Raw genomic sequence first — 27,977 nt, 5'->3', positions numbered from 1 at the left:
AGTTACGTATTGCTTAGATTTACTCCATTGGTCGGCTGTGTGGCTTCCCTCACGAGCCGGGACCTTGACTCCCCGTGTCATTGACCCCTCCCTATGTGGGCCCCCGATTTTTACCACCGGTCCTGATTGTAATTTATATTCCTTTACATAATCTAGGATAGACTGTAAGAGACGTCTGAGGTGAATGTAATCATTTTTTATTTTAATTTTACTACAAAAGTTAAATTAAAAGGGCAATCTAATGCCTTAGGGCAATAGTATAGTGGCACGATGCATTCTTAGTTTTTTATGTATTTAATGATTGAGTCTTAGTTTCGATGAATTAATAAATGATTTTTTTAATAAATAGTTGATTTAAAAATGTTGGATTGATGTGAGCGCTTCCCAATTTATCGATACCTTCTGCAAATTAAAAAGATAAAAAAAAATAAAAGAGCAATTTAATACATAAAAAGGGACAATCCAGTGCATAAAACATTCGTCAATACGAAATTCCTCAGTACGAAATTACGTATGTAGTGTTATCTCACACTATAAGAGGTTATTTTTATGATTTAAACATGTGATCTCCGCTTAGAATTAATAATTTTACTGTTGCAAGGCTCCCTTCAAAATTATGTTTTTGCTTTATACCGGGTTATCTTCTTTAATTAAGTAATTATGTTGGACAAAGGCCCTAAAAGGCTTATATTTTTCATTGACACTAATTCCACAATCCGAATGCCCTAAATAACAATAATAACAATTAAATATTTATTTATACAAATTCTTTTATTATATTTTATTATGCTAATTAAATCTACTTCCATTTCTCTTCCTCTATTAATAAATATACGTACTTATCAAAATTTCATATCTTTTAATTATGATATTTTTTATTAGTAGTCTAAATACATTAATAGAAAAGGTTAATAATAGAGATTTATTTTTGAAAAACAAAACGTCCGTAACGGTATTACAGATATCGATATAACGGTGTCCCGTGGCGGCGGTATCGGGGTTCTGGTTCTTTGAATCCGCGTCGGTCTCCTCCCGCGCCTGCCGCAGTTCCAAGTGTGTATATATATATCAACCTGACTGTTCCTTCGACCCTTCTCTCAGCTTCGAACATTTCCGTCGAAAGTCTCTTTCGACGTCTTACCCTCCCGAGGGCCCCAAAGCGAACGACGCCGGCGGAATGGCGAAGGAGAAGGAAGCCGACGCGAGGAAACGGAAGCCCACCGCCGAACCCTGCCCCGACGACAGCCATCAGGGACAAGGCGGCGGCGACGTCGCAAAGGAACCCCTGTTGCCGCCCTCGCCGGTGTCCCCGCCCTCGCCGGTTGCCCCGCCCTCGCCGATGGCCCCGCCCTCGCGGATGGCCCCGCCCTCGCGGATGGCCCCGCCCTCGCCGATGGCCCCGCCCTCGCCGGTTGCCCCGCGCTCGTTGCCCATGGTCTTCCGCCGCCCAAGAAGTAGGCTTCCGCCCTCGCCGCTTGGGTCTTCGCACTCGTCGTCACCCGTCGGCTCTCACTCAGCACGCAAGTTTCTCCGCTTCTTTGACAGAGAAACAGCGCCGATCCCCTCCTCAACCTATCCCTACCCACAGAAGTCCTCGGAGGATGATGGACCCGAGCTCTCCCTAGGATTCGTCGAGGTGAGATTCTTGATCCGGATCGCGGTCGGAGTTCTTGGGGATCTTGAGATTCTTGTTTCTTTCTCTTGCTCATTGGATCGGTATCGCATCACGCAGGAGCCGGAACAGGACTTAATCGGCGGCGAGAAAGACAAAATCCCTTATATCGGAGATATGGTGAGCGATCTTAGCTTTCCCTCTTTGATTCATCGTTCTTCTCCATGCCCGCAGTTGTATCCCTCTTTTTTCCCCCTTTTTCCATAGATAGCTCTGTTCTTGATCTGAACCGCACGCGCCGCTAGGGTTCGAGTTTTTAGATTGGCATCAATTTCTCGACTTGACTTGCTTCTTAGATGAGTTGTTAGGATTGCACAATCTCTCCAAAATCAAGCTGCATTATTATGAAAACCTATGAATTGAATATCTCTTCTTCATACTTGACAGGAGCCCCTTTCCTCATTAGCCGATGAGTACCAATCGGGCACTTTCATCTTTAAGAGGAAGATCGAGGTTCGATCTGAAACAATTGCTGTTTCTATGCATTCATAATCTTTCTTCATTGTAACCCTAAACTCTACTGGATTTGTGCTCTGTGTCAAGCAGCTTCTTCAGGAAAAACACAGAGGAATCAGGCGGGTAAAAAGGGATGGAAATTGTTTCTACCGCAGCTTTATCTTCGCCTACTTGGTAATCTTATACGCTCTAACTGGATGATGTTGAGCAGTTTGTGTAGTAATTCATATATGTAATGTTTGATGTGAAATTAGGAGTACCTTTGGGAGTCCCAAAATGAAGCTGAGATGGTGCGTGTTCTTGCAACTGCTGAAAGTTTGAGGGAGAAATTTTTTGAGCTTGGAAAGTCGCCGATTATAATTTCAAATTCCTGCGACGTAAGATGTACTAATCCTCTTCATTTTCTTATTATATTTTGCCTCAGTTGTTTTCTGGCGTTAAATTGATAATTCCAGTTTTTCTTTTCTTAAAACGTGATTCTGTCTAATAATCTTACAATTCTGCCTTTTGGGAAGAAATAATGTAATCTAAATGCCTAAACTGGTTAGATTGATTAAGCCTAAACTGGTTAGGTGTACAAGTTCAAGATGAAACTTCTTTTACCTTGCTTGGGTAGGAGCCTAGGGATCGTAACTCCCAATTTATGTCCCATCCTGCATAGTTTAATTAACGCTCATCCAATTCTGGGATATGCTCAACCTTGCTGAACTGAGACCAGATTGATGCTTTGGGATTTTAAATTCTTGTTTTTCCAGCAATGGAGCAATATTTACTGACGGCTATGAAAATAAAAACTCAGGTATTCATCAAGACGGTGGACAAAATTCGGAAGGGGAAGCTGAAGTAAGTTTCCGTTGCAACTTAACTGACAGATGATATTTTCAAAATAATCTTCCTTCAGGGATAAACAATTCAGCTAACATATTCCTTTTGCAATTCTAGTCATATGGAGCTTCTTCAGAGTTGCCGTGAAGAAATGTCAGATAATCGTGAGACAATTTACCCCAAATTTATTCAACTCATTCGTTTAGATATTAAATTAGTTACATTTCTTCTAACAAAATTCTCTGGGCAGTCGTTAAATTCCTCAGGATGGTTGCTGCTTGTGAAATGTGCAGAAGAAAAGACCACTACGAACCATTTGTCGCTGGGATGTCAAACACAACTGTGGAAAAGGTTCTCTTTGGCTGATAAAGCTTCTTACAGTTCTATATTTAACTACTTCACATCTTAGGCCATCAGTACTAAAACTACACCGATAGACATCACTGTCATTTAACATCTGTAACAGCTGCTCGTTTGTCTTCTGTGCATTGACATCTTGTTCTGCCTTTTCTTTCCTCTAGTACTGCCAGAGGTCCGTCGAACCACTGGGGGAAGAAACTGAAAACATGGAGATCCGAGCTCTATCTGATGCCTTAGGAGTGCCACTACGCTTGGTGAATCTTGACCAGAGCTTGACTAACGGTGTCCCTTTGGTAATTGGTTTTAACTTTGGACCCCCTGACGATCCCACAGACATTGATAAGCATGCACCTCTCTTCACCTTGCTGTATCGGCCTGGACATTACGATATTCTGTACCCTATCTGAGATCAGCATGGGTATCGTGTTCTCTTACAGGTTTTTTTTTTTGGCTTGTCCTCTAATCTTTTATTGTTCTTAACATCTCTGATGTGTAGTGATTATTTTTGCAGTCACCATCCTCGCAGGACAATAAGTGTGGCATGGTTTAAAGTTCCTCCAAATGTGGCGACTCTTTATTTCCAGGTGACATGTGTATATATATATGGAACAGAGGATATACAACATTCATCTTGATCTCTTGTGAATATAAGCATGGATGAGCAAGTTGGTCAGATATATATCTGTTAACGCTAGCTTGCTCTCATTTTTGTTTTTTTTTGAATAACTAGTTTGTCAGAGAAAATGAGTTGGTTAGATTGTTGAACGGTATGAATACTAAACGATTTTAAGCTGCCTATTTGAAGCCGCAATTCTTTCTATGCATAGCTCTCTAAAATATGAAACTTCATCAAGAACTCTGCAATACAGATTGGTAGTTTAGCAATTGAATTTTTTATTCATTTTTTTTAAAATAATAAATAGGAATAGTGCATTTAAATTATTAGCCCTTTAAAATAATTAAATATAAAGCCTTAACGCAGACTCGTTCGCGTCTTTCGTATCTTCTTTTCCGGCCGCAGGAGCAACTCGCTATTCGGTTCCTTTTCCTAGCGATCGCCCTTGTCCTCGAAGGGTGAAGCGGAGGAGCCGAGGGATCGGATTCCCATTTGGATTGCGACTGCTCCTTCTCTCCGGCCTCGTTGTTGGCGAGTGACTCGAGGGGATTTGGGAAGATGTTGGACGTTTCTAGGGTTCAGAAGGAGTTAGTGGAGTGCAACCGCGATGAATCCATTTCCGGCGTCAGCATCTCCCTCGCCGACGGAGGGACCGACCTGTCGCACCTCCGTGGCACCATCTCCGGCCCCGTCGACACTCCCTACCAGGGCGGCACCTTCGTCATCGATATCCAATTAACCAGTACGATCGCCCCTGTTTCTTTTTCTTTTATTTCATGTTCCTTTTTGCCATTTTTCGTGGTGAAAAACCCTTGCCTTTAGGTATGCTTTTGAGTTTTGAAGCGGTTGTATGATGTCAAAACGGGAACAATTGGGATTGGCACCGCTCCTCTGTCGTTTTTATTTGTCGTACTTTCGGTTCTCTTTCCTTGTTTTCAAAATGAGAAGACTGATTGGAAACTGATCAAAAGATGATTATTTGGAAGGGAAAAAAACGTGAAACGGAGCCTTTCTGGTTGAGTTGTGATTTCACGGATGCCCATGAAATGAGAAAAAGATGGAGAAAATGGTGGAAGAAACCTAGTTTTGTAAGGTGGAATTCTTCCTCCAAAGAATGCTACATATATTTGGTTTTGCAAGTGTAAGAGAAAAGGAAGAGTAAACTCCTCCAAAGCGATAAAGTTGGGATTCAAATCCATGACCTTGACAACTTCCACGTATTAGATAGTTGTTTTGGTTTAAATACTTTTTACTCTTCATCTTAATTTTGAATCTTCAAGTGTTAAAACTCTGGGAAGAATGTATATGTTGCATGTTGGCTTCATATACATCTAGCGAAAAGAATTTCCATGTTTTATCATTTGTTTGAAAAGTAAAAGTATGGAATAGTTGCAAGAGCCTAGAAAGTGAAATGATTTAGTAATACACTAAGAACAAAAAGATTTTAGTTTCTACAGCAACAATCTTTTCTTGCTATCCAATTTTATATTAAAGGGCAGCCCAATGAACGAAGCTCCTGCCAATGTAGGGTTTCAAGGAAGAGTCTATTATACACAACCTTATCTTGCTTAAGACGTTATTTTCGAAACTTGAACCTGTGACCTCGAGGTCACACGGCAGCACCTTTATCATTGTGCCAAGGCTCCCCTTCATCATTTGCATTCAATTATGTTGGCATTACTTCTTTACATTCATAATTCCTGCCATCTCCTTTTGCACTCAATAATTCAAATAAGCTTTCCTCCTCGATATAGCATCTTTGAGTCTCATTTTAACATGTGAATGCAATAGAATAAAAGAAAAGGCTTTAGATTGTCAATATTTGTTCTCCATGTAGTATATGGCAAATGGTTTATGATGTTTATGTTTATATGCAGTCTAACCGGATTTCTCGTTGGTATCATTAGCATTCCCTCCAATTTATCTCATACATCTTCTATCTACATAATCTCCACATATATTTTGTATGCTGGAATCTGGATACTTGTCTCACCATCGTATGTGTCATCTTTTTCAGATTTATGATCAATGTTGACACATCTTTTCTACTCTGCCATTACATTACCTCTGACATGTTTCTTGTTCCTTTGATACATCAAAGATTCATGTATGTCATTTTTTTTTTCATATTTGTGATCCTTTATAGATACTCATTTTCTACTTTGTCATAACACCATCCCAAAATTTTAATATACTGGTATTCATTGACATCTTGTTCTGTTGGTACTTAATTTTTTTGCATCATAATTGTTTCCTCATTTAGCAAAATATTTTTCTCAGAGTTAATGATGGAGTTCAATTTGTTGCAGGTGGCTATCCCTTTGAGCCTCCTAAAATGCAATTCGTTACAAAAGTTTGGTATGAATATTTCATTCATCAACACTTAGCCTTATGCTTTATTATGCCTTTTCCTTGATGTTTTGTGAATTATATCCATGATACTTATAAGTCAGCTGAGGTTTACTAATTTGTTATCTAGTGTGTTTAGCTGTTTATTTGACAAAACAATTTATGAAAATAAAGTTGTTGAATATTTGGTATTGGCATTCTGGCTTGAGGAATTGAAACATCCACATTATTTTTGAATTGGTAACCTCTTGGAATGGATGTTGGCGCCGGATGATAATTCATAATTGGTTGATGCTAAACAATGATCTTGTCCGCACAATATGTGTTATGCCTCCACTTTATACAACTTTGCACTTCTGATGCTGAATTTTCTTTTTTCCTTATTTCTGGTGCGCTGTTTTAGTCCACTTTGGCAATGGATGTAACCAACCTGGACTATTATTTATGCTGAAAAGGGTTGTTTCACCTAGAATCTTGCTTGCTCCTCCTCATTTCATTTAAAAATGAACCAGTGTTGTTATTGGATTATGTTTGATCTCGAGTTCTTTTTATGATCTTCCTTCTACAGCTAGTGTGTTTCATTTTGTATCACTATTTTTACTGTGTGATTACTAATTCTTTGTGGTAATCATAATCTTGAATGATCTGTATTGGATGGATAATTAGAGTTCTGAAAGGATAGAATTTGTTCAAGCTATCTATTGTATTCATCTATCAGTGTTTTTGTGATATATTAAACTTCATTTATTACTTGTAGCAGAAAAAATGTGATTATTGCTTTTCCATTGTAAATTTTGGAACAATGGATCACTTGCTGACTCTAGCCAACTATGTCTACATTGTTTGCTTGCATATCTCTGTTGAAGGCACCCAAACATTAGTAGTCAAAATGGGGCCATATGCTTGGACATTCTCAAGGATCAGTGGAGTCCTGCCCTCACATTAAAAACAGCTTTACTTTCTCTGCAAGCTCTACTCTCAGCGCCTGCTCCTGATGACCCCCAAGATGCTGTTGTCGCCAAGCAGGTCTAACTTACCATTTTTTTTAAACTTGGCTAATGCCTGAGAACACTTGGTTTCATTGCTTCAGTTTTGCATTTTTTTTTTGTCTAATTGGTGCAGTATCTGCGAGAGTACAACACATTTCTGGCTACAGCTCGGTATTGGACAGAAGCATTTGCTAAAGGGTCATCTTCTGGCATCGAAGAAAAGGTATGGATTATAATAATCAACTTTTGTATTTATTTCAGTTAAATTCCTTTTTCCTAGAATGAATCAAATCGCATGTCCAGCCTGTCCAGCCTGTCCGCTACTAGCTGATGTTGGCCGCATGAATTTGATGTTATTATATAAAATAAGTAGGGGTCTAATTTAGTCTAATGAACTTAACCTTTATGGTTTTGTTAATTGAATTTGCTGAGTGGCCAAAAATAGTTTGAATAGGGAAAGAATATCATTAAGCTGGAGGTCTACCCAGGTTGTAGCTGCTAATTACCACTACAAAAGAATACTTAGTTTGAGTGTTACATATACATGTACTTATGGATAGGCTGATGCTTTGTGATTGAGATGGGTTGATTCCAATGTTATGGTTTAGAGGAAACAACTTGAACCAACTAAAAAATTCCAATCTAGATAGGTTTGTTTGGATGGGACTTGTTTTTCATATATTTACCAATTTTCTTTATTTCAACAACAACAACAACCAAGCCTTATCCCACTAGGTGGGGTCAGCTATATGAATCCTTCTATGCTATCGAATTCTATCCTATACTATTTCTTCATTTATACTTAAATAAATTTTATTTTATTTTATTGTTATTATCCAAGTCTTATTTGTTCTTCTTTGTTTGATTTGCATATTTCTCATAGTTTCACATCGCTTAACTAGAGTATTTTCGTACCATCTTAAATGTGTATCTTGGAGTTTTCCCTCAATAGATACAATTTCTACTTTCTCTCTAATGCTCTCATTTTTTTTTCTGTTCATCCTTGTATGTCCACAAATCCACCTTAACATCTTCATTTCTACAGTTTTCATCTTCTGCTTCTTTATTTCAATATATTTTTGAAAATTTTCCATAAGTTGTTTGATGATGGGGTTGTTAAAAATGAATTATGATTTGATCTCATCAATTTGAGCAAGGTTGGATTTTTCTTTCAAAAAAATTAGGACATTGACTTCCTTTTAGAGAAATAGCTAAACTGTATTTTTAGTGATTTTTAAGCAAAATCCAAGACTAGACTAGGTCCAAATAAAAAACTGAACTTTTAGGTTAGATTGAGTTGTGTCAGGTTTTATGTACTCATGGTAAGGCAAGCTTTAGCGACTAGATGTACAAGATATCCAAAAATCTGGAAACTTTTGACAACAGAAGGAACAGCCATCGCACTGGACTCCTCTTAGCCAAATTGGGCAGATAATGAAGTGTGTACGAGCAAGGGGAGAGAGAGAATAGAAATGGAATGAAAAACTAAACCATGGTAGGCATGAGAAAACTAGATCATAGAAGGTGTGAAGATCTAGCAGTCCTTTAGGCTTGTTGCATCTCTCTCTGGTGCTGAAGGTGGTAAAAGCAGTTGTGTAGACGGCATAGAAAGTGACATTTGTTTCCTTCATAGTTGATTTCCATCTGACTGGGAGTAGAAGCGCATAGGAAGTGATATTTGTTTACTTCATAGATGATTTGATTTCTGGCTGACTGTTTGCTCCATGAGCAAATCATTGCATGCCTAAAAGTTTTTTTTTTTTTTTTAATTAAGTAGCCTCATCTCTGCCCAATCAACACATAATGATAGTGGAGAGATCTAAGTTTTCTATAAAAGTTTCTAGCACGATTAGCTGTAGTGTGGGAATAGATGTCTGGACAAGGACCTTGTCCAGCCTGTTGCTTATACTTGAGAAAATACAATTATATATCTCCAGATGCTTGTTAGCTGAGGTTATGTCACAACACAATTCATGTTGCTAGAAGTGTCTAAAGTAATGGGCGTCCAATCTCAAATTTACATTAGGGCTTAGTTTACTTGGCTGCATAACTAAAATGGAGGGAGGTGGAGGAGAGGGAATCAACCAGAAATGCATAAAAGTAAATTGTTGATTTGTAATCAATGTGCAAGTTTGTGATCTCTTCTTCTCCCCTTCCTATCTTGCCCCAAGTAAACCAAGCTTTGAGACCTAAACGTAAGTGATGGACTGAAAGGGGATGAATAATATCGACCTTTTTCTTTTGTATCTTTTGAAGTCAACTGAATCTTGGAATGACTATCCTCATTCAAATTAGGTATCAATTTCTTTCAAACGCAGCAAAGGCATTAAACTCTTCCAGATCATTATGGTTGCTTCAATTTATATGAACACAAGTGACTAGAATCTGAATATAGCATCATTTGTTGGGTTCAGGTTCAGAAGCTAGTGGAAATGGGTTTCCCAGAGAACCTGGTGAGGAGCACGCTGAAGAGTGTCAATGGCGATGAGAACCTGGCTCTCGAAAAGCTTTGCTCTTGAAAGGCTTTGCTCCGATCGGACCTCATCTATCTTACTTTCTGTAAAGCATGCATCCAAATGGGTAAACCATAGACAACTCTATTCATCTTAGATTGTCCGTATAAACTCTATACGAAAATGATCAAATTGTCGAAAGCTTGTTTCAATTTCATAGGTTTGCCTCTTTTATGGGCTAGTGATATTGTTGGTTTAAAGTTTCTGACTAATCAAGCATTTTGAAGTTGAGATAACCTTTTGTTTAGTTCATTACAAGTATGTGATCTCTTTAATTTGGTTTATGCAAGTTCATATAGTTATTATAATTCTGATTAATCTGAATATTTGATGATTATTATGAAATTGAATGCACAATTTCACTTTGGTTCAATCTTTAAAATTCAAATCAAGCCCTCCGGTTGATGGTAAGTGCATTATAGTTTACCTATATGCTCCGTTTGTTTTGTGGGATAGGATTAATGGTGTTAGGGATTATTGGTGTGATAGAGAGTGTTTGGTTGGTGGGATATGATTAATAGTATAGGGATTAATAGTGTGATAAATAATCATTGGCTCTCCCAAGGGATTATTTATCACACCATTAATCTCTATCCTACCTACACCATTAATCCTATCCCACAAACCAAACGGAGCCATAGTGACCTATAGTGGTGGGGTTCGAGTCTCAGGGAATGCATAGTTTGTGTTTGTTCCGTCATGTACTTAACACTTGTACTTCATATGGACCTCCTTCATGGACCTGGGATGCCATTAATTCGGCGGTTCCAGCATTTTTTAAATTCAAATCAATCAGTTTCCTGGAAACTATTAGTATTTTTTTGCCTTCGTTGTTTAGGATGCAACTAAAAACTTTTTAGAGAATTGGTCTGGACTAACCTATTTGAGAGGAATTAGTCGACAATTTGGTTCGGTTCAAGCCCAGACTGCGATTGAATTTGGTCCAGTTAAATCTTGTGGGTTTCCTCTCAATCGACTTGAATTTTAAAACTTTCAAAGGGGTATTTTTAAGTTATTGAATTAGTTGGATAAAATTAACGGTAAAGTGGAGAAAAATCCCTAATTCCATTCTTAATTTTGCATGCAGTCCCCCTATCTAAAAAAGTTTGTTTCCACTCCCTACATGCAAAGTTTCCTTTGCTTCAACTCCCCTCATGTAAATATCATGACCAAATTGCCCTCAGATGTTTTAGGTATAAAAAGTTTAAAAACGAATATCATTATGATTAAATTCAGTACTTTATAACTAAAATTCAGTACTTTATACTAAAATTGAGTATATTTTCTATCAAAATTAACTCTCATATTTTTCGGTACAAATATTTTAAAAATGAGTATAATTTCTATTAAATTCAGCACATTAAATTAGAATTGAGTATATTTTCTATTAAATTGAGTACGATATTTTTCATGCTTAATATAATTACTCAAAAATTCAACATCATTTACCATTTAAAGAAAATCTAGTAAATTTTTCATCCAATTGAGTTATTTAAAGAAAATCTAGTATAATTTTCATCTAATTGAAGTGAAAAAAAAAATCGTACTCAATTTGATAGAAAATATACTGAATTCTAATTTTAATGTACTGAATTTAAGAGAAATGATACTGATTTTTAGATTTTTTATACCCAAAAATATCATGGGCAATTAGGTAAACATATTTGACTAGGGAGTGGAAACAAAGTATTTCACCACTAGGGACTACATGTAAAATTTTGTTTATCAATGGGGAGTGCACGCAAAATTACCCATAAATTAACCCAGTGAATGTGTGTGAAGCAAGTGATTATTTGTTAAGAAAAAAAGTGAAATTGGAGATTTTAGTGAATAAATTGCTAATCTTTCTGTGTCGTCAAACTCACTCTTTCATGATCTATATATTTATTTTAGATCTAAATTTTTAAACGTATGAGTCAAAGAAAGTCGTGTCAGTAAAGTAATCGGTTTAAAATTGAATTAAATAAATTAAAATTGATTAAATTAAATTTTGTTAGAATCGATCGAACAATTAATTGATTTTTTTTATCTGTTGCTTGAGGATATTATTAGTTGATATTCGAATCAGTTTAATTTATCAATCAAGTTGCTTAGTTATTATTATTTTTTTATTTTTTAATTAACATTAGGTATCCAGTTAACTTGCGTACTTATTGTTGATTATATTATTAGTCCATCAATATTAGACAATCAAATTAGGTTGATTTATTAATCAAGCTACGTAGTTATTATTGCCCTATTCAGTGATTCAAAGATACTATTTACATTATAGCAGTTGACTTGATTTGTGAAATTTAAAATCTAAATTCAATTGATCTTTTTCATAAAAAAAATAAGTTTCTACATTAATCTAAGTAAAATTTTAAATTATGTTTTCCCATAAGTCAGTCATTGTCTTTCCTCTCTCCCACTCAGGACATAGTTATATTCCTTCTGGTTCTTGGTATTAGACTGCAAGTGTTAATTAGACATTTAAAATTTTGAATTTCATATTATGAATAAGTCTCAATAGTACTTCTGGATTTACTTTGATGCGACCGAATTGATCATATTTAAAATTAATTCATTCATATAAATAAATATTTAAATTATAAAAAATAAATATTTATAATGGTAAAAGGTGAATACGTTCGCCCCGAGTATTTCTGTCAATTTGTCTCAGGGTTAACACGGTGAAGATAAATTACGGATGACTATTAATTTTTGGAATAGTGATTAGCACATAAAGAAGATATTTATCTTGATTTTATTGAAATTCGAACCCTAAATCTCATGATAATAATATCTCATACGCTAATCACTAGATCCATCCAAGAAAAAAAAACATCTATATCCCTACACGAGAGATGTCGATATTTGAGCATCGCACACGATAATGAGCTGCTGCAGCTCGTAAGGAAATGCATGTTTGTGAGTAGATAAGGGTTATTTTTTATTTTATTTTTTGTATATTGTATTTTTATCATTTATGAAAGTATACATATAAAATGATAACAGTAAAAAAAATAGTTAGAATAAATGCAGTGCCACAAAATAAATACAACATAAATGATAGCAGTCGTTTTCGATCCAAAGTTTCTTGCCGTCGAACGGCAGTATGCAATCCGCGCGGTTACTCACCATGTGGCGCTTATGGAAACACAAAATTACATTATTTCCTGTGCTCTTTCGGACAGGAAACACCATATCACTTCACAAAGCCCGCACGGTGTTGACGTCATCGAGAAGCGAATTGGTGCGACTACACGTGTATGATGGTTCCCCATTGACAGGTGATCTGAAACCAACGAAGTGGGAAATAAATGGGTAGAAAAATGGAGGATGAAGCCCTCTCTCTCTCTCTCTCTCGGCGCACCGGTAAAAGCCAAATCAGGAGAGGCGGCGGGCGAGGCGTTGAATCCACCGGTCTAGGCCTCGAGGGACATCCGGAATCTAGGAGGTCTGTTGTCCAGCAGGTGTCGTTGCGGCGAGCAAATCGGAAACTAGGAAAGGTCCCATCTTTGTCATCCGCCTTCATCGGTTCGTGCCTGTTCGAGGTCCCACCGGGCTGCGAGCTGGCTTAGAGACGCCGGCTCAGAGTAAATGTACGCTGCCCCACCTCCGCGAGGCACGGGTCTAGCTGCCTCGAGCATGGAGGCGGAGGCGGAGGCCGATGCGCCGAGGGTGTACCAGGCTTGGAAGGGAAGCAACGTAAGTCGTGATCTGTTTATTCCGACTTCCTTAACGCTTATGTCCAGCTAAATCAGTTCAACCTTGATATTTTGATGTTTGCGCCAAATTAGGGTTTTCTCGTTTTTTTGTCCTCGCGGCGGATTGAAAATATGAGGTTTTAGCTTTTTATTTCGTGTGTTAACTGGAAGCTGTTTTGACCATTGCTCGCACTTTCAAATGCCCTCTTTTTTACTTGCCACGTAGAATCGAATGCAAACTACGATGAAGGAGTAGAACTTTATATGAATAAGTTGATATGCAACTGGATTTGTTTTTTACTCGATCAAATTACGGTTTTGCTGTCATGTTTTATTTCAATCATTTAGTCCGTATTCTGCCTTATTATTGAACCATTTTAACTATGTTGTGACAGTACATTGAAGGGGAAGGAGATGATGTCTATACAATTACTGATATGTGCACGAACTCACAATTAGAAAATTACTGCATGATGATCCTGAGGAGGATGTTTTTTCTTTTTTGTTTTTTTTATTATTCATAAGATATAGGAATCCATATATACTCGCATATGAAGTTAAGAGTACTAAGAAACTTCTTATAGATTTACATATGACTTTGGATGTTATGGCTCTAGTGGAAAATACACTGTGTATATGATGTATTACCCGTGTGCATACATGGCTGCTGGGACCTGTAGATATAATGCTAACTGCTTTAACATTACTGTACCTACCAAGGAACTTGGCAAAGCGTAGAAGCTAGTAGGAACCAGTTTACATTAACTTCATCATATATAACCATCCTCATACTGTAATTATTCTGGTTGGATAAATTGAATAATTCTCTTCATTCATCCTTTATTATGATTGAGTTTGGCTCATTTTGTTAATCTTCCTGAAACATCATTTTTTGGATCCCCTATGCATCTGCAGATATTTTTTCTTCAAGGGAGGTTTATATTTGGCCCTGATGTGAGATCATTGTTTCTCACCATTTTCCTGATTGTTGCTCCTATTTCAATCTTCTGTGCATTTGTTGCTGGAAAATTAATGGATGATTTTTCTAATTCTCTGGGTATACCTGTAATGGCGGTAGCTATCGTCTTCACTATATATGTAAGTATTTCTTATCCCTATATTTATCAAGACTCATCTGAATGTCATATCTCGTTGCTGTTTTTCAGAAAACAGGTATCTAGTCTTATTTTCTGTTTTCATGAGATACTTTGAAATTTTCTTAAGTTTTGGCTGCTGCAAAGATGTTGCTCTATTTGTTGTACATTAACTTTGATAAGATAGGCAGTTGATCATTGTTTTATGAACCAACAGACACTCATTTCATTATCGATGTGAAGTCCATATCTGAGATATAAGCTTCCGGATGTTTATTATTCAAAACAGATGAGAAATAATTTCTTATCTTTCTGGTCAGCTTCCTTTCTTCTGGTTGCTGTATGTGATAATAACAAGCAACCCTGAAATGGTTCAATAGTATCATCATGCATATATATATGTATGTGTATATATGTGTGTGTGTGTTAAATTTGCCTTGGTCTTTATTTGTTATATTGAATGCCCATCTCATATGATAGGAATCATCTTGTTTAGGGATCATAAAAAATTAAATATTTTATTTGGAATAGGATTAATCCCTATAAATAAGTCAATGTCCAATCTAAAAAAAAAACTAATCTATTTACTTCTATTTAGAAGGGGAGTCTTGCGCAATAGTAAAGTTGTTGCTTTGTGACCAAAAGGTCACGGGTTCGAATCCTGGAAACAACCTCTTGCAAAAAGCAGGGTAAGGCTGCGTACAATGGATCCTTCCCCGGGATCCCGCATAGCGGGAGCTTCGTGCACCGGGCTGCCCCTTTTTTTTCTATATGAAAAATTAAGATGCTTTCAATAGACAATCTAATGCATGAGAATAATTTTCCAATCTAATGTGGTGTCTGTTCAGTTTGGTTAACTGCCATAAATAAGTCAATGCAAACAATGTCCAATCTAAAAAATCTATGGTCTATTTTATTTTCATTCTATATGAAACATTAAGATACTTTCCACAGACAATCCAATGCACAAGATTAATTTTAAAATCTGATGTGCTAGATAAGCACATGGATGATTTATTAAAAGCTAATCAATTTTACTATTTAGTCTCTTGACTAGCAAAGATTTCATTTTTACACTTTCGTCCTCAAGATAATGGCATGAGACATCTAGTTTAATTATTTCTTTCCCTCACACGTTCCTGTACTAAATTACACTTAATTGCTGTGCCTATGTGGCTATCTCCTAATTTGTAGTTATGATACAAAATTAATGTTATAGTTACATTTTGATTTGATGAATTTTTATTTAAGCATTCCATTGAACTTACAATGTTGATGGAGTTGAATACGATATGCTTTGATGTAGTGCCTCACATCCTGAACTTGGACATCTATAGCAATTTCTCTGTAGCCCTAGATTTGTGGTAGGGGAAGGATGACGAACTGCTAAGTTGAGCTGGACTTGGAGAAATGGAGGTAGGATGGCGTAGGAGTTGAGAGGAAAAGGTTTTGGTAGAGAAGCAGTGATACATGTTTGATGGAATGGTGAAGATGAGTTAAAGAGAATCATGAACTAACTAGGGTTAGTAGAGAAAACTTGGGCTAGGGATGCCCATTTTATGTTCTTTCTAAATAGGATGGAAGTTGGATGATTCCTTGAAAGGGGGCTCAATTTGTTGCTATTATCTCTTTGTATGAATTAGGTCTTAATATTATTTATCATGTCATCTGTTCCATTGGTTCCTACTACTGTTGAGCACACTAAAGTGATCAGGAAGAATTGAAATCACTAGTCCTTTTTTTATACGTAGTAATTTGAGGATTTGAATTTACTAAATAATGGCTAGCATCAGTATCCTTGTCTCATGTCACTTGTTTTGGTTCCTTATGATGCGCCTCTACAAATCTAGCATAGATATATCAATTTTTTTTTATCTCATAGGTTTTTTTATTTTTAGTTCTCTGACCAGGTTATTTTTAATAATAATTAGAAAGTCTAGATAATTCTGGATTTATTCTAGATAACATTCCCCTAGATAATCATCCAAGACATCTGCACTATTCCCTACGTTAATGTCCACTGTTAAAAGATATTTTCTTAATGATGTGTACAGTGTACATGTGCCACTCATAGGTTAATATGAATTCATAAAAAGTTGAGAAGAATAGAGAACAGGAAGAGAAAAATGAAAGAAGCAGCAGCAAGGTAAGAGTTGTAAATGTTTCACTTTAGGAATGATGTTTTTATGAGATGATCACTACCAAGCTATAAAACTTATTTTCCAAGTAAAACCAACGGAATACTAATGTAATGTACTCTAGGAAAAACACCAAGGTCTGGCAAAATCCTATCAACAATCATGAATGGAAACACTATGAACCATCACAAATAATCTACCCTTGATACCAGTGTGTTATAGTTTAATTTAGGCTGATATGTCCTCATGTATTATCTAAAAATCTAGCAGAAGAATTATAGAACTTTGCGAGAAAAAATGTCAACTAATAACCACAGTTTATATAAAAATGAGATTAGTTTGTCTGAATTTCTAATGGATGGAGTTTGATTTGGATATCCTGGCAAGCCAACAAAAGTTGTACCTTTCTGTGTCATGTTTCAACTTTTACTAAAATAATCATGTAACGAATGTTGTTTGGGATTAACCATTGGATTGTTAACATGCAACATGCTTACGGTTTTTGATTCGGGCATTCACATGGATGCTTAAGATGGTTAAGACATGTCTAAACAGCATCAAATTGATGAAGTGAGGTGAATGGGCACGTTTTAGTGGCCAAAGAGGGGTGTGTACAGGAAGATGTGCTACAATTAGAGAAGACAAGTTATTGAATTACCTATAACTATTACTTTTTTCCATCACGGGAAATTAATGAAAAAGATTGCATGTACTTTGCTAGATAGTAACTACAGAAAGTTGTTGTCGTAAGGTATTCTTATGAAGCTTGGATTGCTAGTCCCAGGGAGATCTACACTGCTATATTAAAAGTCAACATGCTAAAGTTGATAACTGGCACTCCATCTAGTAGCCTCTGCCTATATATTATCATGGAAACGTAGTCTCTACTTTCTAGTAATGATCTGATCAATACTGTCTGCAGTTAGAATTATTTCTGGGATGTATGGTTATAGGTCAGTTGAAACACAGAAAAACAATTATAACTAGCATGGCCCACCATCTACCACAGTATATGCCGTGGATATGCAAGGAAATTCCTGAAATTGGTATTTTAACACTCAGGATGCACATATTAAAGGATCAGTAATTAATCTTCGTTGTATCTCATGCTTGTTTATCGTATAACCATATACTTGGTGTAGGACAATTAGCTGTGACTTCAAAAAGTTTTCAAGTTTGAGTTTTATGTCAAGAATGCTTAATTAATCAACCTCAGCCAATATTGTAGGATATAGATTTTAAGAATTTATTTCTAGCTTTAGAAAAACTGGATGGTGTAATTTATACAAAAATATAAGAAATTTTCAAAGATGGAATTTAAAAAAAATGGAAAAAGATATTTGATAATATTGTTGTTGCATGGTATTTTTTGGTTCCCTATATACTACTTACCACCAGGCTGGAAACTTAAAAAGAATGCTTATTGGACTTCTGGGGTTTTAAAGTGTGACTGAGGTTTAACATTTCAGGATTTAACTCTATTACTTCTTGCCTCCGGTAGAGACCCTGGAATAGTACCTCGCAGTGCACATCCTCCAGAGCCAGAAATCATTGAGGGTGGTGGTGAAGTTGGAGGTGTCCAAACTCCACAATTTCGATTACCAAGAATGATGGATGTAACTGTTAATGGTATGACTGTAAAGGTGAAATACTGCGATACTTGCATGCTATACCGACCTCCTCGCTGCTCTCACTGCTCAATCTGTAACAACTGTGTGGAACGCTTTGATCATCATTGCCCATGGGTTGGTCAATGCATTGGACTGGTGAGCTGCAAAATCTCTCATCCTTGATTGAAATTTAATGCGTCAATCAGTTCAAGTCAATTTGCAAAAAGCTGCCTACTTACTAACAAGATCTTGTAGTAGATACAATCTCTAGATTTGTTGACTAGAATTAGTAATAATGGAAATTGTCTCAATGATCATTACTAATATTTATTCTTGATGCAGAGAAACTATAGGTTCTTCTATATGTTTGTCTTCTCAACAACTTTGTTGTGCCTCTATGTGTTTGGATTATCCTGGGTGTGCATACTAAAAATCAGAAATGCCGAGCACGTAACTATTTGGAGAGCAATGGCCAAGACTCCAGCTTCCATTGTCCTCATAATTTACACTTTTATATCGGTTTGGTTTGTTGGAGGTCTGTCCGTCTTTCATTTATATCTGATGAGCACCAATCAGGTAATGTTTGTGGCTGTTTTCTATTAAAAACTGTTCAAGTATCCTTCCCATGTTACTCTCAATTTTCTGTCCTTTTTAGACAACTTATGAGAACTTCAGATACCGTTACGACCGGAGAGCTAACCCATATAACAGAGGCATCATGGAGAATTTTAAGGAGATTTTTTGTACAAGCATACCTCCATCAAAAAACAACTTCCGTGCAAGAGTGTCACATGAACAAGGACTTCAACCACGCTCCTCGATTGGAGGCTTCATGAGCCCAAATGTGGGAAAAGCTGTTGGTGACATTGAGATGGGCCGGAAGCCAGTGACGTGGGATGAACTAAGGGCAGTCACGCAAGTCGGTGAGAACGAAGAGGGTCTAAGCAGCAGAAACATGATGGATGACAAGGATGGTGAGCTCAGTGAACCTTCCCCTGATTTAAGCAGGGAGGCTTACACGGGAGGCATGGAAGTGCAACCTACACAGCACCATAGGCGATCAAGTTGGGGAAGAGGTGGAAGCTGGGAGACAGCACCCGACTTCCAAGCTGTGGCATCTGCTGCGAGGGAAATGAGTAGGACAGGTAATGGCATTGGTAGCAGCAGTTCAGGTGCATGAAACTCGGCGACACATGAAGGCAGGTAACTTGTAGATGGAAAATTTGGGGATCAAAAGGTGGTGTTTTGTTATATTATTAGCTTGTGAGGTATCTTTTTCCATCCTTTCCTAAACTTTTACTTCAATAGCATTATCGACATAATTCAACAATTTCAGAACATTGGCTGGGGACTAGACTCACTTGGCGAATGTATATTTGTGATTTCAGAAGTTCATTAACAGTCTTAAATGCTATGTGTCTGATATAGTGATAACTTATTAGAATTTGTGGTGAGTGAATTCATGTGGGTAGTGTTTGAATGTCGAGTGGTGTTAAAATGGGACTAGCAAGTTAGTCGGTTTGTGTGAAATTTGGCGCACATATGTCCGTCATCTGAATGCCCTTGATCAGTGAAGGGCTTTATTCGCATCAATTGTCGCCTTGTTGAGTCTCGTATTGGGGTTGGTTTGTGGTGATGGTGATGATGAAGTCTAAGAAGTTGAGGAAGAGAATGTTGTTTCAGTAGTCCATCTACCTAGTGATCAAGTCCAAAGCATGTGAGCAAAGGGAGATTTTCAATTGTTTTCAAGATCTTTAGTAGAGGAGTTAACTATAACTTTCTCAAGACAAGCTTTCAAGTGTGAAAGATTGAGATAGTGTGCCGAATTGAGGGCCGCGGGTAGTCATGGATCCATGTGTCCAAGGATGTGGATATGAGTCTGAATTCTAGAGCTCCTCGACGACAAAGGTCGAAGACAGTTTCAAAGATATGATCAAAGTCGAGCAGTTCATGATAGAGTCGTCGAGGGGCAAGTTCGCACGGCTTTGTGTTGAACTTGAGGATTGTCTCACCATGGGGTTCAAAGTATGGAAGAACTTTTTATAACATGGAGTATGAAGGAGCTACATAATCTTGTGCTTTCATTAAACTTTTTGATTTAGAAAATTTGAGATATCGATCATCCTAATCATACTTAAACTATCGACTTATCACTGTTGGAGCTAGAAAGACCTTTGTTTAAAACTCGCAAAATTAATGGTTTTGTTTTTAAGGTTGTTCACTTTAAAAGTTTTTTTTTTTTTTTTCAATAAGCAAAAAGTTCATAATTACATTAAAATTATAAGCTTTTGTTAGTTTGAAAACCTCAAATATAAATTGCAATTATTCTTATAACATCTCTTGAGTTACAAAACTGACTAGAATGATTTGTTGTTTTTTTTTAAATTATGAATTAGTAAAAGGAACGATCTCAATAAAGTTTTGTCGTAATTTCAATAAAATTGTTCACTCTTCAATGAATTAGAGACAATACGATACAATGAACATATTAGAGAGAACTGACTGTGTTTTGTCCTTTCAGTATGTCGTTATCGTTCTTGTTGAGGTAAATTAAACAAAACACTTCATTTGTCAAAAGGAAGATTGACATAGAAGAGACTTACTAGATATGAATCGCGTAAAATTCTATTAACATCTATTAATCGATCACCATCTTTCGTTATGTTTCACTAACATCTTGTACCTCTGAATAGATTCCCACTGTCATTCAGTTCTTCGGAGTGGTAAGTCGAGTGAGGTAGCCACACGCGAAAACGAAAATGAAGAGGCAGCGACTTGAGCTTCAAAACCCCCAGATGCTATGGAAGCGGATTGCACAAAACCGAAAATGAAGAGGCAGCAACTTGAGCTTCAAAACCCCCAGATGCTATGGAAGCGGACAATCCTACCGGTGAGAGTAGTTTTGTTATGCCAATAACATCTATACCGATATTGACTACAGAGGCATTGTTAAAACCATGAGTATACGAAAAAGGTTCTTTCCTTGGGGTTTACACATGTGGTTGAGGATTTGGAACCTACCCGAAGCTTGGATTTAGAGTCGCAACATGATAAGGATCCGCGACAAAAGAGTGATCAAAGTGGGGGCACAAAGAAGCCAACAGTACAATCCAAGCCTCTTGCCAAAAATGCATCCAACCCCAAATTCTGAGGCACTACATCTCCCCGATGACAAAGGTAACAAAGGAGAGGATTTGGGCGAAGATAATGAGTGTCACCGACATGTAGTCGCATTGCCACTAACAGAAAATTGTGCTGTGACTCATGATGTGATGACTAAAGACATTATTCAAAGTAAACATTAAGCCACAGGAAATCTTAGAATCCTATTGTTATGAAGAATTACAATACAGACATATGAAGACTCACATAGAATACTTACCAAATGATCCTCTTTTTCTAACAAAATGACATTAGATTGGAGTGTGGCCATACTCTTCGATGAGTTGTGTAGTAAGAATCAAAAGGTCCACGAATGAACTAAATGATGCACGCAGAAACCTAGCCTCCACCGCTTCAAATTGTCTATATTAACAAAGAAAAATAAGTATGAAGAAAAGGGTATAAAGTAGACATACGATAAACTTACACTTTAAGCTTTCCATCGCAAATGGATATCTGCCTCTTAACCTTGTCCGGCTGCAGCTGAACATTGAATCGACAGATAATATTAAACAATTTATCCAACATAGGAATAAAGAGTATTCTATTTGTCTTGCATCCACAAGGATACAACTTGTGCAGAAGTAACAAGAGTTAAAGTTGCAAACCTCCTTGTCAACAGCTAATGCAGAACCTGCTATATTTGCATTCTCATTTGATCCAAAATCAACTTCAAAGTCACTGCCGACAGAACATAGATGCGGTAATTAAAATGAAGTGGCACTAACATGAAATAATATTAGACCAAATCAATTAGAAAAGATAAGGTATAGTTGATGCCACAAAAAAGTTTAGGCCTTGGTGTATATCACAAAACAGACATTCAATCATGACAAACTAAAAGCTGAGAAGTCTACTATTTCCATTTCAATAACTGAAAGGTATTAAAGTTTCGCGTGCCATTAAACAGTGTGAATAAAAATGCATCCCATGCTACATCATTCCCCAAACCTCGTTTAGCAATCTAATCACAAACATTCAATGTTTTACTAGTCATGTTTGTTGTAAGGCTAAATTCTTTTATACGAATCAATATCGCAGATGAAATCATTTTCGATTGTCATATAAAAGTTCATGATGATATTTCTTACACTGTCTCATGCACCATGTAATGCCTCAAGGAACAAAGAAACAATAATCAAAGACAAGTACATATTGATTCCTGATTCTCCCAAAATCCCAATGGTAACTGAAAGAACCCCTCGGCCATGCCATTTAATGTTTCTTACTCAACAATAGCATAAAGAAGCTTCGAAGGAAGGAAAATAGACACCAACATCTTCATTGCGAATATTCTACATCCAAATCTAGACACAGATAAGATTGATCAAATTAATCTCATATCTACCATAATTCTCGCAACTCAGCTACACTCCCTTTCCAACTTAACGCTTACCATTTGTTGCATAGTATTGCCTTAGCAGATTCCTAATTTACGAACTTCAGCTGTTATGAAACAAAACAGATCCCAAAGCCTCAGAAGGCTACAGAAAGAAAGAACTTCGCAGATTTCAACACTTCAAAGCGAAAAGAGATCTCCAAACGGTCATGGGCAAGTAAAGCTGATTTTTTTCTAAAAAGATCGGAACTTGAGCAACAAGACCGGGCGAGGAAGAACTGACCATATGAAATCCCATCCGTTAGAAGGAAGTGATGCCGCCGCGACGTCGGCACCGGAGACACTGGATTCCATCGCTAACTATCCCCCAGACGGAAAGTGATCAGGGATTAGGGTTTGGAGCGGGAGGTGGCGGCTATAAATTGCTTTGAGTCAAATTGAACCAAAATGTCGAACCCATTACAAATATTTAATTAAAAGTGAGTGGCTCAATCTAAAACTGATCTCCGTTACAAATATTTTTTTTTCCAAACCAGATATTTAGGTCTCCCATCGGATTAATTATGAATAGGAAGGTATCCGGTCTGACTAATGGAAGGGGAACAATTGATCTAGACATGGTTTGGATATGATGTTATTATTCGTTGATTGAGATATCGAATTTGAGCTCTCTTATCAACCTTTTGTTCGTCAGATATAGTTGATTGAGGTGTCTTGCGCATGTTCTTATCAATCAGAGTGGTACTGAGATTCTAAAAAAAAATTGCTTCGGAAATTTCTAGGATATGGGACAACGAAACGGTGAGCCCAGTCACTATAAAAAATTTACTCTATCTTAGTTTCAACCCCCAGAACATATCATAGACGGTGGATGTATGACATCTTTTATCTATATGTACCCTCCTTCCATATCCGTGAGACCTACACTAAAAAACTGTTAATATAACGGATTTATATTTTTATTTTTTTATTTTTTAAGATGGAAGGTGGCCTTCTCCTTTATTTATCCATTACATAAATACAAAAGCACTAATTAGGCTACGTTTGGTTGGGTGTAATGTAATCTAGCTTGTAATGTAATCAAATTTGTAATGTAATGTAATGTAATCTTGATTACATTACTACGTTTGTTAATGTAATATATGTAATCTTTGATTACAAAGATGATTATATTCTTTTGTTTGGTGTCTATTATTTTTTATAAGGAATGTAATTCATATTATTATAAAATGACAATAATATCCTGTGACCTCTATCGGCGGTCGCCACACCTCTGCCGAAGTTTGCGGCAGCCATCGGCAACCAGCTACCGCCGCCACCGTCGGTCGCTGCAGCAGGCCACCGTCTTCGCCAATCGGCGGCGACCGGCGGCGGCGGCGGCCGGCGACCGGCGGCGGCGGCCGGCGACCGGCGGCGGCGGCCGGCGACCGGCGGCGGCGGCCGGCGACCGGCGGCGGCGGCGGCCGGCGACCGGCGGCGGCGGCGGCCGGCGACCGGCGGCGACGGTCGACAACAGACTAGGGGTATATTCGACATTTAAATTTTGGTGAAACAATGACCTCGTAATGTAATCGGATTACATAGCATTTGCTTTGTAATCCAGATTACAAATCTTCACTACCTTTTGTAATCCAGATTATATTACATTACAAGTTTTAAATCAAATCAAACAAAATAATCAACTTTGTAATGTAATCTGGATTACATTACAAGATAGATTACATGCTATCAAACACAGCCTAAGTAAGTCATAACGTGGTAGTCCAACATCATCAGTAGCTCGAACAGGGTAAGTGTATGATATATACGAGAAAATTAAACACTTGTTAAATGGGTTAACTACTGCACTGTGTTCAGAGGGCAAGAGACTTGTAAATCTTAAACTAACCTAGAGATGTTAGATCATTCGAGATTGATCATTAAATTGGAAGATCCAAAGAGTAAATCTTAAAGTTCTCTCTCCTTTAAAGATACTTTTACACTCATAACGCATAATTTATTAGATAATAGTAATGGATCAGGGATGCCCAATAACTCTCAAAGTTTTAAGATTCTACACACGTAAATTTTCGGATATCTAGATTTGTTCACATAATTCATTATTAGAAACTATAGTCTGACTCTAAATTTTTTTTATTACTTACTCCTTCCGCGTCCAAAGTATAGTCCACCTCATTAAGTCAAAGTCATTTCCAATTTTAAGTCCTCGAGAGTATGACCACATGATATCAAAGTTCTAGATTGTCTATCGTGAGCGCTTCCTGAATTATTCTGATGACTAATAGAAAATTTTTATAAGATCAAATTAATTATCTTATATTCGGTGTCACCTGATTCTTATTTCTTTTTTTCCTTTAGCAATCCTTTACGCCCAACCGACATGAATAGTAAAATAGGAAGATCTCTAGAGCGCCTTAACATTTCTTTCTCTACCTTTTGTACCATGCTTTGGGACTTTAATAAAATGCCAAGGCATATATATAGCCACTCAAATCCTAAATCTCTTAGTCTATTTTTCCTTTGTCTTATTAAAATACATGTTCTACTTGTTTAAAACAAAAAGCAAATAACAATAATAATGAATTTTGTGCCAAGGTCTGAAGAGCAATGTTATCATAGCCATATTCTCATCCAATTCATTGTGGTTCTTTTTCAATATCTGTATTTGAACTAATAAAAAAAATGATCTTCATTTTAAAATATTCAATAAATAATCTTCAATATTTGTTTGAAACATACGAGGAACAAAATGACAATAATAGTAAGGTTTTATCTCATTTATTGAATTTTATTTTCTATTATATATTCCATTTATATTTTAATAAATTTTATTTATCTAACTAAAATATTTATGGATTATCGAAGTACATACGATTTTAAATGTGTTTTTTTTATTTTTTATTTCTAAATAAGTGCAATCTCGACTTTTATTCTCAATATTCTCATATAAGGAACAAAAGAATTCTCAAAATACATTCAGGCAGGAAGAACTTCTCTTAAAGGAACAACAAGAGGATTAGAGTTTAAATCTCAAACGGGATAAATATCTTAAATATTGACTTATGAGTGTACATAAGTTATGCTATGGAATTACTCGATAAATAAATCAAAAGAGAATCATCTATCTCCAAAATTAATTGATCGAATGAAGTCCAAACACTTGAACCTAGCTCCTTAGTTGTGCCCACACTAACCCTTCATCAATAGCTCACACAAACTAAAAGAGGACACAAGGCACCCCTAAAGATAAAAGGATAAAAGCACTATTGTTTGTTTCTCTTGTCATTGCCATAGGGACAAGGTATATTCCAGTTGCCTTTGCATTGAAGAATCCCACCCCCAAACCCTTTTCATATAATCTTTACCCTTAAATTCTAGGGTTTGACCAGCGGATGAAGTAGGGTAGGGGAGTGGCACAGCTCGATGTTTAGGCATTTAGGGTTTTGTACCTTTGATATATTACATGTACATGCAAAAGATGCCTCATGTGGGGCTGAGGAGGAGCGTTTAGCATTATCGTTATTACATTTTGCATTAAAAGATGGCTCACGTGGTGCAAAACCCTAGCTACTTTAGCATCTCAATGGTTAGTTCATAATTCAATGGCTAAACTCGCATGTTTGGTGCACAAGAATATATTGGATATATGTGAATGGAAAAGAGGTAGAAAAAAAAAGAAGTTCCATTGTGAATGAAATTTTAGTTCCACATTGAAAGTTTAAAGGCATATTAGTTGGCTTTTATTGATTTACATGTGATCCGGCGGTTAGAACAAGGGACCCCCATTCTGAGGGGTCAATGTCACGCGGGAGTCAAAAGGCCAGGTGACCGATCGGAGAAGGAGGGGCCGACCTCCCGGCCGGCCGACCGGTGAATAGCCGATGGCAAAAGTCGCCCCGACAGAAGTCGGCGTTCCGACGCTCAATTGAACAGTAGCAAAGAGCCGAGCGGAAGGCCTAAGAGAAGGTGACGCTGCTAAACAGTCCCTACATGGCACCCTACCGAAAATATCCCCAGCATATCGATGCCAACGGCAGACCGGACGGGATGTGAGTGTCGTCCGGCCAGCGCTTAAGATGAGGGCTGGCCGGATGGACTCCCTGTCCAGCCGGCTTGCAAGACGCCCTGGCCTGTGATCGGTAGAGAGGGACAATAACATCTTCTGGCAGCTGTCAAGTCCTATGGTTAGGCCATGCTCCAAGTCTGACAACGGGGGTGTTCTGTTGTCCCATCGAAGACGTGCTTGGACTGTAACAGTGTGGCGTCAGGTAAGCTTTCTGACAGACACATACTGAGGTATGGGCTGCGGACACGTATGCGCCTCGGTGGACGTGCAGGAGCTCTTTCACCGCTCTATATAAAGAGCCTCATACTTCGCCGGAGGTACGCGTGAGACATCTTTGAAGCCACTTTTTTCACTACTTGCTTGCCTGACTTGAGCGTCGGAGGGTCGCCGCCGGGAACCTCTTCCCGGCCCGACTTCTGTGCAGGTTCACCGGAGGTTCGTGCAACTAGTCGAAGATCCACGTCAGCAGCCGGGGAGCGCCACGTGCCCAGCGTCCGTTGATTCGGCATTCGGACAGAATCAAATTGGCGCCGTCTGTGGGAACGCTCCTGCATCCGAACGGAAACAATGGACGACGCTGGACGACAACACACGGTGACGCTTTCAACGGAGGAACTCGACGCTCTGATCGAGTTGAGGGCCGCCAATCTTGTGGAGCAAAAACAGAAAGCAACAACCGAGCGGCCGGAGCAGCAAGCAACGTCAGCATCTGGTGGCCGAGCGGAAGCACCACAGGCCACCGTTGCATTTCATCGGGCCCTATTCCGCACCCCCGAAGCCGCAGCAGCTCATAGAGATCGGGGATCTTCTTCGGATGAAATGCCGAGACGAGATGACAGAAAAGGAAAAGCCCCTCGAGCGGACTCATCGCCCGAGCGGATTAACCGCCAATTTTCAGAGGCTATTCTACGAGACCCTCTCTGCCCAAGCACTACGTGCCTCTGACGATCGGCGAGTACAATGGAACCACCGATCCAGATGATCATTTGGGCAAGTTTGATAACACGGCAACCCTGCATCAATACACAGATGGGGTGAAGTGTCGGGTTTTCCTCACCACCCTATCTGGATCGGCTCAACGTTGGTTTCGGAGGCTGCC

The 27,977-nt window shown here is 37.8% G+C and overlaps 4 protein-coding genes across 4 annotated transcripts; 3 read left to right on the top strand and 1 right to left on the bottom strand.

Annotated features, from left to right (window-relative positions):
• The first annotated feature begins 1,177 nt into the window (after positions 1 to 1,177).
• On the top strand, positions 1,178 to 3,928 carry LOC122011150 (OVARIAN TUMOR DOMAIN-containing deubiquitinating enzyme 1-like). The gene is made up of 9 exons (XM_042567573.1): positions 1,178 to 1,792; positions 2,060 to 2,125; positions 2,219 to 2,302; positions 2,383 to 2,505; positions 2,928 to 2,971; positions 3,071 to 3,117; positions 3,204 to 3,304; positions 3,475 to 3,750; positions 3,825 to 3,928. Exons 1-8 carry the CDS (start codon positions 1,178 to 1,180, stop codon positions 3,718 to 3,720), a joined length of 1,326 nt encoding a protein of 441 aa, XP_042423507.1. The 3' UTR covers positions 3,721 to 3,750; positions 3,825 to 3,928.
• Positions 3,929 to 4,305: 377 nt separating this feature from the next.
• On the top strand, positions 4,306 to 10,016 carry LOC122010026 (ubiquitin-conjugating enzyme E2 27-like). Its single transcript, XM_042566378.1, has 5 exons — positions 4,306 to 4,671; positions 6,239 to 6,287; positions 7,145 to 7,304; positions 7,401 to 7,490; positions 9,682 to 10,016. The coding sequence occupies exons 1-5, from the start codon at positions 4,488 to 4,490 to the stop codon at positions 9,784 to 9,786; spliced, it is 588 nt and encodes a 195-aa protein (XP_042422312.1). The 5' UTR covers positions 4,306 to 4,487; the 3' UTR covers positions 9,787 to 10,016.
• A 3,092-nt stretch (positions 10,017 to 13,108) lies between these two features.
• LOC122010025 (probable protein S-acyltransferase 7) lies at positions 13,109 to 19,720 on the top strand. Its single transcript, XM_042566377.1, has 5 exons — positions 13,109 to 13,470; positions 14,385 to 14,567; positions 18,171 to 18,467; positions 18,654 to 18,887; positions 18,967 to 19,720. The coding sequence occupies exons 1-5, from the start codon at positions 13,363 to 13,365 to the stop codon at positions 19,489 to 19,491; spliced, it is 1,347 nt and encodes a 448-aa protein (XP_042422311.1). The 5' UTR covers positions 13,109 to 13,362; the 3' UTR covers positions 19,492 to 19,720.
• Positions 19,721 to 21,581: 1,861 nt separating this feature from the next.
• LOC122010024 lies at positions 21,582 to 23,279 on the bottom strand. Its single transcript, XM_042566376.1, has 4 exons — positions 23,096 to 23,279; positions 22,082 to 22,154; positions 21,901 to 21,956; positions 21,582 to 21,836 (listed from the first exon to the last, which is right to left on the bottom strand). Exons 1-4 carry the CDS (start codon positions 23,164 to 23,166, stop codon positions 21,725 to 21,727), a joined length of 312 nt encoding a protein of 103 aa, XP_042422310.1. The 5' UTR covers positions 23,167 to 23,279; the 3' UTR covers positions 21,582 to 21,724.
• Between the last annotated feature and the right edge of the window lie 4,698 nt (positions 23,280 to 27,977).

The sequence above is a fragment of the Zingiber officinale genome, chromosome 8A, assembly GCF_018446385.1.
Source record: "Zingiber officinale cultivar Zhangliang chromosome 8A, Zo_v1.1, whole genome shotgun sequence".
Classification (NCBI taxonomy): Eukaryota; Viridiplantae; Streptophyta; class Magnoliopsida; order Zingiberales; family Zingiberaceae; genus Zingiber; species Zingiber officinale.
The sequence above is the reverse complement of the archived record's forward strand: the minus strand, read 5'-3'. Positions and strand labels throughout refer to the sequence as shown.